Source organism: Phyllosticta capitalensis (assembly GCF_038381095.1).
Source record: "Phyllosticta capitalensis strain CBS 128856 chromosome Unknown BKA78scaffold_8, whole genome shotgun sequence".
Taxonomy (NCBI): domain Eukaryota; kingdom Fungi; phylum Ascomycota; class Dothideomycetes; order Botryosphaeriales; family Phyllostictaceae; genus Phyllosticta; species Phyllosticta capitalensis.
Genome location: NW_027117446.1, coordinates 722,402 through 736,626, shown reverse-complemented (window position 1 = coordinate 736,626; position 14,225 = coordinate 722,402). Strand labels below are relative to the sequence as shown.

The following is a 14,225-nucleotide window of genomic DNA, read 5'->3' as shown; positions in this document are numbered from 1 at the left end:
CGACAACACGGCTGTCCGTACTTTGCGCGGTCGAACAGTCTTATATTAAATCCCACAGCATTAAGACTGGCGCCCTCCACTGGCTACTCGGAAGTCTCTGGACACGAATGTCTCCAGTTCGGACGGTTGCATGGCCAAAAGCCGCCAGCACCGAGCAATCACTTGTATTCGTACGATATCATGCACAAGGGTAAGTTGCTTCTTGAAGTCGAGCGCCACCGGCCATGCGTATAAGCGACTGTCTTGCTGACTCTACCGCAAAGAATGACCTCTGGACCTCCATCCGCACCAGAATCGCTTTCTCGTCAATCATCTATCCAGCCTCAGGCGCCACGCGATCTGCTTCACACCCCCTGAGCATCCCGTTGCTTTCACCTCCATTGCGCCGGCATCTCGCCGTTCCCCTTACAACCTTGATCTAGCCTTTGCTACCACGAGCTTATTCAATCACTAGAGGCTTGTCCTCGAACCAGAAATTGACAGCACAGGCAACTCAAGGAGGCAAAGATCAACATTTGACGGGTCAAATCGGAGCTTGAGCAGGAAAGGTCAGAGGCCCAAGAGTTGCAGACCAGCGTTACCAACAAACAGACGCAGTTGAGCAACACCAAAAGCTCGCTCCCGGCCAAGGAGGCCGAGTAAATTCGGAGAACGATGCGCACACGGCGACCCTCGAGTAGCAAAACAAGAGCAACAAAGAGGACATGTTAGCTGCGTGCAGGAGCGACCTAGTAAGATCAATCAATTCAGAGTAAGATGGAATCACTGCGACCGCTATCCAATACTAAAGGGGGCCTAGCAGTGGGAGTCCAAGGACCATTGTGATGCCCTATACAAGTTGGAGAGATGGTCATTCAAAGTGTCCATACACAAGTCCAGGTCTCCACTATACGCAGCGCGCAGTACGAGTACAGAGGACATACAATTAGCTCCCAGCGCGACTCAAAGAAGTTCTTCCGCAGCCTACCTCTCGTCCCTCACGACCTTGAGGTTCTCATCCTTCGTCCTCATGACTGGAACGAAGATCCCAACATGCGCCGACAGTTTGTCAGGGACCTTTCGCATCTGACGCTCTCGCGTGCTAAAGCGGCTCAATCAACCCAGAGCCTGACGAGATCCACTAGGATCATGTTTAGTGCCTTTTTGGCGATGTGTTCGTCCGGGAGGAAGAAGATGCAGATGGTGACAATGTCTAGCGGGAGCGCCCCTTGACCCAGGAGGAGCTCAATGCACGTGAGTGCAAGATTGAAAAGGGCCAATGAGAATGGCAAAGGAGAGGGATATGGACGACATGGGCTCAGCGTTTTCATCTTACATTGCCCCTTACGCAAACCAAAACGTTGATCCTACTCAATCGGTTCTGGACACAGGCGTCAGACATCCAGTGCATCGGCAAGGTCGTCCGCTTCGGCCAATCTGATGTCATAAAGATATTTACATCTTGCGCTCAAGTCAATCGATCGAAGCCAGATGCCAAGCCGTCCAGCAGACCAAAAGGACGAACTCGACCAAACTCTTGGACAATGAGAACGTCTCTCAGAGAAGGTCAAGAAGGAACAGGCAGCCTGGAAAAAGGATGAGTTCCTGGTCCATCTCAAAGAAATGCGCAGAGACAAGACGGCTCGCGTTGAACGCATGGCTCGGAACCTTGGTGTTTGGTTCAAGCCTGTCAGGCTAATCAGGATGAATCTGACCAGGCCAAGGAAGATGACCAGGACGACTCTGACCAATCTGATTCAGGCTTCGGGGGAAACTTGGACTTGGGAGGGGATGTAGGCGAAGATGAGTAGGACGGACCCGGGCGAATGGTGTAGTGACTAGGCCAGGAGATGTAGGATTAGTCAAAGGGGCGGTGATTTGATTGAGCTGGAAGTACGGGTTTGCACGCTGCTTTCGTGGCAAGGGAGTTGAGTAGTTGGGGTATGGGATAGACATGAATGGAAAATTTGAAGTTGCCATTGACTTTGATTTGGGTTGTTGGTATCCATAAGAATCTTCGCGTGCCCCCTCAGTACAGTCGTAGATGCCACTCCTTTTCCGCCACTTTCCTCGAGCAGCACTCACACCCCATCCCACCTACACCAACCCACGAATCTTGCTCCCCCCGCGTGGCAGCTTTGCCCTCAGCACCGCCCCCGGCTTCACCCTCAAATCGACACCATCATTCCACTGCGGCTGGAACGGCAACTGATTGATATTGACATAAAAATACCCATCCTCAGCCACACTCGCCGAATCCGGCCACATGATCCTCGGGTCACGAATAAAGGTGTGGGTCTGCAAATCAGCCGGGTCGTAGTAGTAGACGGCGTTGTGCTCAGGCATGAGCATGTAGACCAGCCCGTTGGAGTCGCCCTCGAAACCGTTGGCATTGCCGCCGCGCTGGCCGAGGCAGCTGACGTTGTTCGCGGCGGCCAGCTCCGCGAGTGGGTTGCCAGTGTCGCGCGCGAGCAGGTTTGCGGTGGGTACTGAGTACAGCACGTCCGAGGTCAGCGGCGAGTAGTAGATGGTGGCGCCGTCCGCAGACAGTTGCATGCCATCGTTGCCCTCCTTGAGCGTCGAGATGGGCGAGCCGACGCTACGCTGGTAGAAGGCGTGGCCAAAGTACGACGGCACGTCTCGCTCCACGCGGAGGACAGACGGGTGCTGCGTGAGGCGGCGCCAGGAGTCTCCAGTGCCCAGATCGAGTATGATGAAGCCGGGACGCCCTTCGTCGCTCGAGTCGACAATGTAGGCTACTCCGCGACCGCCGGCGCTGATGTTGGCACGCATGTCGAAGCGGAGGTCATTCATGTAGCTGTCGGGGTAGTGGACGGAGGCCGGGAAGGCAAAGGTCTCGTAGATCGAATCGTTTCTAAGGGAGATGCCAACGAGCTTGGGACCTCCTGGTGAAGCGTAGTAGGTCGTACTTTTGTTTTTCGAGTCTTTGATTGAGGGTCGTCCAGTGTCGAGGACCCAAAGCGTCTCGTCACGCGTTGGGGTCTCGGGGGTTATGTAGAGAGCTTGGACGCTGATGAAGGCGGTGGAGTCGCTGCTGCCAAAGGGAATGCCATTGAAGCTGGTGCCGAGTTGAGAGACAGGTAAATTCAGTTCTGCTGACGGATAGGGCTTCTCTGCCGTCTTGTTGACAGCCTCTCCCAGCGTGTAGGAATAGTCGCCGCGTGTATAGCACACAAAGAGACGGCCTGTGCTCGATACGGAAAGACCAATAGGCCATTGGTCCCAGTAATAATGAATCTCTTCTAGCGGAGGACCATAGGAGCCGTTGTCCGTGCGAAGACTTGTGCCAGAGGCATCTTGAAAGGTGATCTGCGCCAAAGCAGTAGCGACCAAGCAAAAGAGGGCAAGCATCTCCATAGTTGGTGAACTGTATCAAAGGTGGTGTGAAGAAGTCTTGGAAAGAGGCGCACCAACTCCCTGCTTTTCAATGCCATTGGCGTTGCAACCATGACCAAATCTCGCATGTCGGCTCGGGAGACTTGATCGACCTGGCATGTCGTCGTGGTAGTTCGCACCCATGGCAGCGGAACAATGACGCCATGGCGTCGGCTGATGGCTGATCCCCCTCGCTTCCAACCCCCCGCCTCTGTACATGCCCATCTATTAGAGCTTTTAAGCTTACAGAGCCAAGCACGCCGCAACGGCGATACAGGAACATCATTCGGAGATAATGCGATTTGGAATGCGGCTTTTGTTACCGGATGATGATGACTCCTCGGCCATTCCATTTGGTGATTGTAGTCGTCTTCCGATCAAGCCTGCTTGGTTGCAAAGGCAGCCAGATCTACCAGTTTTATGTGGCAGCCTCTTCGGCTTGTTGTGGCTCTTTGGTGGGAGCGTGCGTGTGGTTCTCTTCCGGGACTTGGTCCTCTTGTCGTGTCTCAGAAGCACTTTGTACAGGAAAATATCGCGCTTGGTCACCTTCAATCTCAATCTCCTGTCGCTCTGGTGGCGCGTCGTTGGCGAGAGCCTCGTTTGCTGTCATCTGTTTCCTGGGGAGCACTCTCGATGGCCCTGCTGGCGGATCGATGAGAGACCGCTGGGTTTTTTCAAAGGCAGCTTCCGTAATTGGGCGGCCAAACCTTTCCCAAGGCGCCTTGTAGTCGACTAGCTCTCTCCAATCGAGCAGATCGTCGACATCTGTGGCAAACTTTGGTTTCCGCGGGCGCTTCCCGAGTTCCTTTTGCGGGACTTCTGGCGTTGGCAAATCGAGAGTTTCCCACATTCTTGCCTCTTCCAGCTGAGATTGGAGCATGTCGTGATCCTCTGCGTATGCATCCATCTGCTCCTCATATTCTTGCACCTCCGCAGCCTCTTTTGCATCCTCGTCCTCGGTGTCACTCTTGTTTTTGTTTCCCTTGTTATTATCATCACTGTCCTCTCCGCCTTCTTTCGCAGCTCCGCTTCCATCCACTTTGTATGCGTCATCTTTCACATCGTCGACGAAGTCCTCACCCCGTTTCTGTTTCTGGGGTCTTGTCGGAATGGGGTTGCCGCCTAGCTCCCGCTCAACTTCGTCGTAATCAAGATATCTAGCAACGGCGCCATTTTTGCCTTGGGTGTACACCTGCACACCACAACGTGCGGGTATATTGGTCCAAACTTTCTTTGCTGATCTTGGCATGTTGAGGATATCCAGTGCCGTATTAACATCTCTCGTGCTGACAGACGGCTTGGCAGCATGGTCGTAATTTCGATCGGTAGCTCTGAGCCTGGAGGTTGCCTGGTTCAAGGCGGCCGCGACGAGTCTTTTGGTGACGCTGACGGCTAGGCGATGGAAATCCGAAAAGGCCGTGTTGAAAATGCCCAACTCATCATTCTCTTCCACTATCGATCGCCAATTCTCGTCCGCCCTGTCGCCACCAGCGTTCATAAAGACATTGTGTGACAGCTTGATCCATTTCGGCAGGTCCAATAGGGATGCGGCAGGAATGGACTTGAGCAAGGCTTTGGCGTTTGCGTCCAAATCTTCCTCTTCTTGATCCAACTCTTGGTCGGAATCTTTCTCTGGTTGGTATACCTCGTACCGATCCCAACGCTTCTTCTTCGTTGGTGTCGGCGCAGCCTCTGGAAAAGCCTCTTTGACTTGTTCTGCAATGGCCGGAGTAAGCAGCCAAAACTCACCGTGCTTTTCCTGCTCCTGCCTAGCTTCGAAGGAATACTGGTGCCACGAGAGCGCCTTGGATGTCGCGTCAAGCTTTTTGCAGCATTCTTCACTAATCTCATGCGCAGCTGGGATTTCAAACAGACGGATTGGCTTGTAATCAAATCTCTTGTCGTTGAGAAAGACTTCGACGGCGCCTTGCTGCAACAACAAAAGGTACTCGCGAACCTGGGGTTCAGACTTGGTTTGGATAGCGGATGTCAGTTGTTGAATTTGGCCTCTGCCATATCTCTCAAGCGCAGAAAACAGGCGTTGCTTTTCCGCTGTCGTCCAGAATGAGGCTCCAATCTGTGAGGGCGGGGGGCGACCATGCTTCTTCACAGGCAAGAAGTCGACGGCATCTTCTACGTCGGCATTGTACAGGTCTCGATATCCATGGGAATAAATCTTTCGATACCGTCGCGCTCTGCCGTCGCCCGCATCGAACCGTCTCTTTCTTTTCTTGGACGCAGCAGAGTCGGTCTTGGGCTGCTTTTCAGATTTTTTCGGTTTAGATTTTATCGGTTCAGATTTTGTCGGTTCAGCATCGCTCATAGAGGCGCCTTCGTCCTCATAGACGCTTCCATCGGTGTCAACGGCGGCGTCGTTCATGTTGTAGAGAGTTAATCGTGAGGGAATTCAACCAATGGCCGGACGAGAAATATGGGACCGGCTTTTCTTCGTTTGATCGTCGCGTGTGCACGGACCGCTGGTTAGGCCCGGCCTTAGCGCGGAGATAACAGGCGGCCTGGATGCTGGCCAGAACTTCTGTCGAAGCAGCTCGATCCATCCAAATGTCCTGAAATCCAGCATCAACCCACATTTCAAATGACATTTACTGCCTCATGCTGCGAGCCGGTCGCAATGCGCTGAGAGCCGCAGTCCTCGGGGCCCGTCCGAGGTCCTCCCTCACCGGTCTGCGCTACGCTCGAACCAAGGCGCAAAAGACGCCACTCCCACGTCCAGCGCCGCTCGCGACGCGAATCCCCATACAGCTACGCGACTACCAGGAAGAATGTATTCAAAGCGTGTTGGACTATCTCAGTCGCGGCCATAACAGGCTCGGCGTGTCCCTGGCCACGGGGAGTGGAAAAACTGTGCGCACCGCGGGCTCGCCTGCGTCGACGCGTTGCTGACCACCTGCAGGTAATCTTCACACAACTCATAGATCGTGTACCTGCGCCGGACAAGTATGCGACACAGACGCTCATTCTTGCACACCGGCGCGAGCTGGTCGAGCAGGCCGCGAAGCATTGCGCCAATGCGTACCCGGACAAGACGGTCGACATAGAGATGGGCAACATACACGCGTCTGGCGCCGCCGACATCACCGTCGCGTCGGTGCAGAGCATCATCTCCGGAGATCGAATCGAGAAATTCGATCCGCGCCGCTTCAAGCTCGTCCTAGTCGACGAAGCGCACCACATTGTCGCCGAGACATACCTCAAGGTTCTGGACTGGTTTAGGTTGAAGAAAAACACGAATCCCAAGACTGCGCTCGTCGGCGTGTCTGCTACACTTTTGCGGTTTGATGGCAGAAGACTCGGTACCGTGATCGACCATGTCGTCTACCACAAGGATTACGTGGAAATGATTGAGGACAACTGGTTGTCGGATGTCATTTTCACGACAGTATCCACCAAGGCGGATCTTTCCAATGTCAAGGTCGGGGCGAATGGTGACTTCCAGACCTCATCGCTGTCGCAAGCCGTCAATACCAACGAGATCAATGAAATCGCTGTGCGGTCGTGGCTGGCAAAGGCAGAAGCGAGAAAATCCACCCTGGTGTTTTGCGTCGACTTGGAGCATCTCACAGGTCTGACGGCAACCTTTCGTCGGCACGGCATTGATGCGAGATATGTCACTGGGGACACGCCCAACAAGATTCGTTCGGAGCGAGTCGAGGCATTCAGACGCAATGAGTATCCAGTGCTGCTCAACTGCGGTGTATTTACCGAGGGCACCGATATTCCCAACATTGACTGCGTGCTTCTAGCCCGGCCAACGAGGTCCAGAAGTCTGCTAGTTCAAATGATTGGTCGCGGGATGCGTTTGCACCCGGACAAAAAAGACTGCCACATCATTGACATGGTTGCTGCTCTCCAGACCGGCATCGTCACCACGCCTACTCTCCTTGGCCTAGATCCAGACACTCTTCTCGAGCAAGCCAGTGCCGAGGATGCCAAAAAGATCAAAGAACGAAAAGAAGAAGAAAAAGTGCGCGAGGAAAAGATTGCAGAAGTCGCTACGGTCACGGCTGGGGAGCACACGGAAATCAGAAGCACTGTAACGTTTACCGACTACGACTCGATCCAAGAGTTGCTTGACGACACTGAGATCGACCAAGCGGTGCGGAAGCTTAGCAACTTTGCGTGGGTATGCGTGGGCCAGGACCGGTTCGCCCTCACGTGCAATCAGGCAGGGTTCTTGATCGTGGAGAGAGACGAGGAGGACCCCGAGCTCTTCGTGGTCAAGCACACACAGGCCATGCCGTTTTACCTGAGCCGCAAGTCTAGATCGCCGTATTTTAAGCCGCAGGTGATTGCGAAAGGGCCGTCGCTCGAACACGCGATTCGTGCGGCCGACACGTTTGCGGCGGAAAGGTTTCCGCTCATCTTTATAGAAAAGTGGCAGAGCTGGCGAACCAAGACGGCGTCCGAGGCGCAGATTGAATTCTTGAACAAGTTCCGCGACGACGACGGCAAGCTAGCAGTGGGAGAGATCAACAAGGGCAAGGCGCAAGACATGATTACCAGGATTAAGCACGGAGCCAAGGGCCGGTTTGAGAAGATGCGGGCAGCCAGCGCGCGGAAGGAGAGGGAGGCGCATCGGCAGCAGCATGCCATGGCGAAGCTCAACCCGGTGGTGACGGTTGGGCCGCTGAATGACGGGGCCGGCAGCAGCAGCACGGTAGCGGCAGGAGAGCAAAACTAAGCGTTGTGTTGTTGTTTCGAATGAATCGTGATGCCTGACAGTGTGACGCGCCGCGACGGCTGCGGGACTCAGGGGGGCACGGCAAGATGGATGAATTGATGGTGGTGGTGGATGGTGGTACTCGGGCATGGTAGCACGCAACGGCTTGAATGTGCGACGAGGGGAGGGGGTCACAAGGGCGACTTGAGAGCCGAACAGGGGGAGGCTGTTGAAGCAATGCAATGGCAGATTGACAGCTCCGAAGTGCCGTATTTTTTGGGACATTTTGCGATGCATCATAGCAGCGGCCCAGGGTTAGTCAGCGGCGACAGAGACCTCCTTGGGCGCCTTGACGGTGTATTTTTCCAATTTTTATTTTTTTATAGCCGGGATGGGTATGGCGGTGGTGAAGAGGCCGAAACGGGACAGCAAGGCGGCACTCTTGCGATGATCTTGCTGTATCAGTGGGCGATAATGGGGGGCGCATGGGCGCCACGGCGTGCTTCTACTGAGCCACCACGAAGATGAGATGAAGTGCTGACTGCATGATTGTACTTGGTAGTAGTCGACGGCAGGATCAAAGACTAGATGTGGGTGACAGGCGCCAAGTAGAGGCTGAGATGGCCAACGTGGGAGACGAAGGAGACGAGACTGCAGCTCCTTGCAGAACGGTTAGAGAACAACGACGTGCAGCACGGGTCACCCGCCGCGGCCCTCCATCCTGGACTGGTGAGATGGTTGTGCGTGCAGTGTGCCGTCCGTCAAAGACAATTGATTTCCTTTCCCTCTCCAAATCCCCGACAACCACCTCTCAACCTCCATCGACACCGTTCCTCGCCTCCACTCTGTTGCTGCGCCAGCAAGAAGCCGTCCCGCCGAGTCGCTCGTTTGCTTTCTCCATCTCTCTCCTCTCCCCGCAAAGGACGCGCAATACCCACCTCGCTCTCCAACATCAGCCTTGGCCTGCGTCAACTCGACTCACGACTGCCGTCTGGTGAGGTGAGCTCCAGCTCCAGGCTCAGGCTGTGCGCGCTCGTCCTTTTTTTCTCGGCTCCCTCCCCGGCCGATCACCAATCCCGTCCCTCCGCCTTTGTCTACCTCGACCTCTCCAAGACCAGACCTACTTTAAATGAGGAGACGGCCCTCTGGCTCTGCGACCGAGGAGGACGACGAAGATAACAGCACCTCAACCCCGGATCCGGCACCGACGCCAACACCGACGTCAAGCGCGGCCGCCCTACTAGCAGTAGCCCCGGCACCTTCGCGTGGTCTGCACCCGGAGCATGGCCATAACCGAGTCGGCGGCGACGACTTGACCCACCACCGCTTCCCTACCTCTCCCTCTCCGCGCTCCTCGACCGACGGCGCGAGCATACCCAAAGAGCGACGCCGAAGAGATCATGACACTGGCCAAGCCAGATCCAGCTTGACCAAGTCGCGCGCTTGGACCGACACCCACACCGCCTCGACCACGGCCTGCGCCTCGGCCCTGTCGGACAAGGACCTGCTGCAACCCAATATGCTCACCAGGGACATTATACCAGACGACATGGCTGAAGGATACGGCCGCCGCAGGTCAAGATGGCGCAACCCGTGGAACTTGTCTCTGCTCACCCTGGGCACAATGGTGCTGGCGGCCCTCATGCTCTTTGGCATTGTTCAGAGCTTCTTTACACGTCAATTGGACGCCAAAGGCTGCGCCATGTCGCAAATGTGGGCAGCCTACGTCAAATTCGACGACTTTGATACCGAGCACACGCGATTCGCCAGCAAATACTCGCTATACATGTACAGGGAGGGCCTGATTGATGAGGACGCCAGGGTATGGACGAGCAGTTTGCGACTCGCATAATCCGCTGACCAATTGCAGGTGAAAGGTGTGCCCGTCCTTTTCATCCCCGGAAACGCGGGCAGCTACCGCCAGGTTCGCTCTCTGGCCGCCGAAGCCGCATACCATTATCACGACTGGATACAAAACGATCCGGATGCCCTCGCCAACGGGAAGAGAGCCCTCGACTTTTTCTCGGTAGATTTTAACGAGGACATCACCGCGTTCCACGGCCAGACGCTGTTGGATCAAGCCGAATACTTGAACGATGCCGTGGCCTACATCTTGTCCCTCTACCACAACCCGCAAAGGTCCATCAGGAGCGGCGACCTACCGGACCCAAGCTCCGTCATAATCGTTGGACATTCCATGGGAGGCATCGTGGCTCGGACCATGCTCACAATGCCAAACTACCAGGCCAATTCCATCAACACCATCGTCACCCTGTCCGCTCCGCATGCGCGACCCCCGGTTTCGTTTGACGCCGAGATTGTAAACACGTACAAGGAGATCAACAGCTACTGGAGACATGCATACTCGCAGCAGTGGGCCAATGACAATCCGCTGTGGCACGTTACACTAATTTCCATTGCTGGAGGAGGCCTTGATACAGTCGTGCCCTCGGACTACGCCAGCACATCCTCTTTGGTGCCGCAGACCCACGGATTTACAGTCTTCACGCCGTCGATACCCCACGTTTGGACTGGAATGGATCACCTGGCCATTACCTGGTGCGACCAATTACGGAAAAGCGTGATACGCGCCTTGTACGACGTGGTGGACGTTTCGAGATCAACGCAGACGGTCCCGCGCGCCGAAAGAATGCGCATTTTCAAAAAATGGTTCCTGACTGGCTTGGAGGATGTGGCAGAAAAGACGCTGCCGCACAAGGACCCAAGGACCCTTTTGACCCTGGAAGATAATTCCAACTCAATCATCTCTCAAGGAGAGCGCTTGTCTCTCCGATCCCTTGGCCAAACGAGCAAGCCCAAGGCCTACCTACTTCCAGTTCCACCCCAAGGAGCTCCTGAGGGTCGCAAATTCACTCTTCTCACGGATCAGCAATTCGATGCGTCCGGTCAGAGCGGCAAGTTGGAGGTTCTCTTTTGCAGCGTTTTCCCTCTGCAGGCGGGGCAGTCTGCTGCCATTTTCTCCATGGACATGGATCTTTCCGGGGACAGTACAGGCTCGACGCGACTGGCCTGCAAGAACGCAGCCGACGACATTGTCACGCTTCCGGCGTCAACCAAGGAATCGCAGTTTCCATTTGACAACAGACAACCGTTTTCCTATCTTCAGTACGATTTGGAAGATCTTGCAGACCATCAATTTGTGGCAGTGGTCGACAAGGCTGCGGAGCACACCAGCGGCTGGGTCATTGCCGAGTTTAGCGCGAGGTCGGATTCCCTTATCAAGACGAAAATGGGATTGAGACAGCTGCTATCGAGCGGATTGCACTTGAAGCTCCCAGCGAAGCGTCCAATGGTCATGGATGTCAAAATTCCGGCCCTTCACTCGAGTTTGTTGGCGTACAAGCTCCGCATCCACAACAAGGAATGCAAGGATGAGCCGCTTTTCACCCCACTTCTCCGGCAGTACATTCAAGAGGTGTACGAGTCGAAGTTCTACGTCAACGTTCAAGAAGCCGACATTAATCTTCACGGAGTGGCGCCGTACATGCCGCCTCCATTCAAGCGCGGCAAGAGCTCAGATGCTCTTAATGCCCTGTCTTTTCAACTCTGGACCGATCCGACCTGTGAGAGACCTCTGGACCTGTCGCTTGATGTCGACCTTTTTGGCAGCATGGGAAAGCTTTGGATGCGCTATAGAGTCGTTTTTGCGACATTCCCGCTGGTCGCTGTCGCCTTGATTCTTAGAAAGCAATTCAAGGTCTATGATGAGACGGGTAAGTCTCTTGCACATGCAACCTGACCAAACTAACCGGATACAGGCGTTTTCATGTCCTTTTCCGAGAGTAGCAACCAGTGCTTGCGATCATCTCTTCCGGTCCTTTTCATTGCTCTGACCTTTTTCGGCATGTCCTTTGCGAATGCCAGCCATGGCTCCCGCCACTCACGCTGGTCCCCGTTCTGGAGTGGCAATGCCACCGAGTCTGCCCTAGACTACACTAAAAACGACCTCCTGCTGGGCACGCAGGACTCCTTTTTCTGGTTTCTCGTTCCTCTGTTTGGCGTCATCACCACGGGCGTCTGCATCGCCATGAACTATGTGACCTTGGTGACTGTGCACGTTTTGACTGCCATTTTCCAATTCGTCAAGCCTGTTTTGAAATGCGATGAGGGAAGGTAAGAAACTCGAGTCCACGTTGAATAATCCATGCTGATTTGCGCAGACGTTCTCCCGCGGCTTTTGCCGTTAGCTCCACTAGACAGCGTGTTGTCACGACTGGCATTTTGCTCTTTATGGTCTCAACGTTCATACCCTACCACTTTGCGTACATGGTCCTTTGCATCGTCCAAATAGCAACCTGCATCAGGGCCCTCCGGATCGCGCGGGAAACAGTAAGCCGGAGCACTCTTGTTCCCTTGCAGCATACTAACGCAGACCAGCGATCCGAGGCCAACTACAACTTTTACAATTACGCGCACTCGATGCTCATCTTAATGATCTGGATCCTCCCCATCAACGTCCCCGTTCTCGTTGTCTGGATCCGTAATCTGGCCGTCCACTGGCTCACGCCCTTTTCGTCGCACCACAACATCCTATCCATCATGCCCTTTATCCTGCTCGTCGAGACGCTCAGCACGGGGCGCATGATTCCGAGGGTGCCCAACCGGTAAGCTCATCCCAATATCTCTTTTTCTAAAGGGCTCAGCTGACATGACACCAGCATCCGCTACCTCACCAACGCGCTCCTCTTCACGCTCGCCGCCTACGCCGCCATCTACGGCGTCACCTACGCCTACCTGCTGCACCACCTGGCCAACATCCTCTGCGCCTGGCTCGTCGCCATTCACCTCTCATCGACCTCCTTCTCGCACCTCCATCGCCTGGGTCGCCGCTACCTCCTCGGCGGCGACGGCTCCAGCGGCGACGCCACCAAGCCCGACTACCACCATCACCACTCCTCCTCCTCCTCGTCCGGCATCGGCATGGCGCACGTCGGTGTCGGCCACCACGTTGGCGGCAATAGCAGCACCGCCGGCGCCGGCGGAAGTGCTGCAGCGGGCCCGGGTGCCGGACGAGGCGGCATCGGCGGCAACAGTGGTGGGCTCGGGGGACTCGGATTAGGGTTGGGCGGACAGGGCAAGGTCAAGAAAAGACCATAGGAGTAGTCGTAGTAATGTGGCGGGTGGAGTAGAGAAAGAGAGGCGAGGCGAGCCTGACGGTTAGAACGGCGTGGACGGGTGGGGTTTTTTGGTGTTTGTCTGTTTCTTCTTCTTCCGAGTCTGGTGGCCAACCGAGCGATTATTGTGTTGATAATGAAAGCGCCAAAGTAAAGTCTTAGCCCCCTACTACTCAACCTTTGTACCCTTCCTATCCTGTGTGGGGGTTTGCCTCGGTGTTCGACCTTTTTTCTTTTTGACGAAGAGGGGGCGGTGGGATGGAGAGTTCATGGGGACGAGACGAGAGTTGTAGACGCGCGATCGGACTTGGCTTGTATGGGAATGGATGTAACGATTTTTCTCTATCAGGGTTTGTTGGGCTGGATTGGACTGGATTGGACTGGACTGGACTGGACTGGATTGAATTGGGGCTAAGCGGGGCGGCTGTCTATCTATCTTTCTACATTATCCATCCATCTTTCTTCGGTGTTGTCTGTCAGTCGTACGGACTGAGACTATACTTGGCCATCGCCAAGTCATGACGCCGTCCTCCAGCTCGCAGTGTCGGCGCGTCGTTCCTTGGGACTCAAGGCACAGAGGCTCTGACGCCCACTCTATCACGGGCTCCGTGGCTAACCAACGAGCTGAGAAACAGGCAAGAGCGCCAAAGTGCGTGTGCACCAGTGCTATGCACGCAGTAGAGCTGTATTTTCTGGCCGGGAGAACACAGTAACGGTTGCATGTATCTTTGGAGCTGCAGAGGAAACTGTCTGTGGAGAGGGAGGAGGGAGAGGAGGCAGTGGGAGAAGGGCTTTTATAGCTGCGGGTGACGGCTGGATGTCACGGGATTAGTGGGTGCGGGAGCAGCGATGGATGGACGAGTTGAGTAGGGGAAAGGGTGTTGTCTTGCGAATCGGCTGGGCTTTCAATCTGAGGACGCATCTATCACCGCAGGCACTCTGGTTAGGGGGAAGAGACAGGGAGTCTTTTCTGTCTGTCTTTTGTCTTGCGCGTCGAGTGAGATTCACACGCTCTTTTCTTCGTGCTTTCACGG

General features: G+C 55.1%; 5 protein-coding genes across 5 annotated transcripts; 2 read left to right on the top strand and 3 right to left on the bottom strand.

Moving 5' to 3' along the window:
- Positions 1-1,035: 1,035 nt before the first annotated feature.
- BKA78DRAFT_173997 (uncharacterized protein) lies at positions 1,036-1,408 on the bottom strand. Its single transcript, XM_066883299.1, has one exon. It carries the CDS (start codon positions 1,308-1,310, stop codon positions 1,092-1,094), a length of 219 nt encoding a protein of 72 aa, XP_066741825.1. The 5' UTR covers positions 1,311-1,408; the 3' UTR covers positions 1,036-1,091.
- Positions 1,409-2,076: 668 nt separating this feature from the next.
- On the bottom strand, positions 2,077-3,464 carry BKA78DRAFT_332610 (major royal jelly protein-domain-containing protein; the record flags this gene model as incomplete). Its single annotated transcript, XM_066890000.1, has 2 exons — positions 2,077-3,309; positions 3,411-3,464. 2 exons carry the CDS (start codon positions 3,462-3,464, stop codon positions 2,077-2,079), a joined length of 1,287 nt encoding a protein of 428 aa, XP_066741824.1.
- Positions 3,465-3,793: 329 nt separating this feature from the next.
- BKA78DRAFT_354822 (uncharacterized protein) lies at positions 3,794-5,755 on the bottom strand (the record flags this gene model as incomplete). Its single annotated transcript, XM_066891797.1, has 1 exon — positions 3,794-5,755. The coding sequence occupies one exon, from the start codon at positions 5,753-5,755 to the stop codon at positions 3,794-3,796; it is 1,962 nt and encodes a 653-aa protein (XP_066741823.1).
- A 171-nt stretch (positions 5,756-5,926) lies between these two features.
- On the top strand, positions 5,927-8,437 carry BKA78DRAFT_320166 (DEAD/DEAH box helicase-like protein). The gene is made up of 2 exons (XM_066888921.1): positions 5,927-6,240; positions 6,290-8,437. Exons 1-2 carry the CDS (start codon positions 5,989-5,991, stop codon positions 8,075-8,077), a joined length of 2,040 nt encoding a protein of 679 aa, XP_066741822.1. The 5' UTR covers positions 5,927-5,988; the 3' UTR covers positions 8,078-8,437.
- Positions 8,438-9,605: 1,168 nt separating this feature from the next.
- Positions 9,606-13,174, top strand: BKA78DRAFT_255004 (PGAP1-like protein-domain-containing protein; the record flags this gene model as incomplete). Its single annotated transcript, XM_066884956.1, has 6 exons — positions 9,606-9,878; positions 9,927-11,790; positions 11,836-12,190; positions 12,238-12,406; positions 12,455-12,681; positions 12,736-13,174. 6 exons carry the CDS (start codon positions 9,606-9,608, stop codon positions 13,172-13,174), a joined length of 3,327 nt encoding a protein of 1,108 aa, XP_066741821.1.
- Positions 13,175-14,225: the final 1,051 nt, after the last annotated feature.

Bases quoted from the DNA above. Each gene is read 5' to 3' on its own strand.
- BKA78DRAFT_173997 (XM_066883299.1), bottom strand. From the start codon at position 1,310: ATGAAAACGCTGAGCCCATGTCGTCCATATCCCTCTCCTTTGCCATTC.
- BKA78DRAFT_320166 (XM_066888921.1), top strand. From the start codon at position 5,989: ATGCTGCGAGCCGGTCGCAATGCGCTGAGAGCCGCAGTCCTCGGGGCC. The intron at 6,241-6,289 runs GTGCGCACCGCG...GACCACCTGCAG, and splicing joins CCACGGGGAGTGGAAAAACT to GTAATCTTCACACAACTCAT.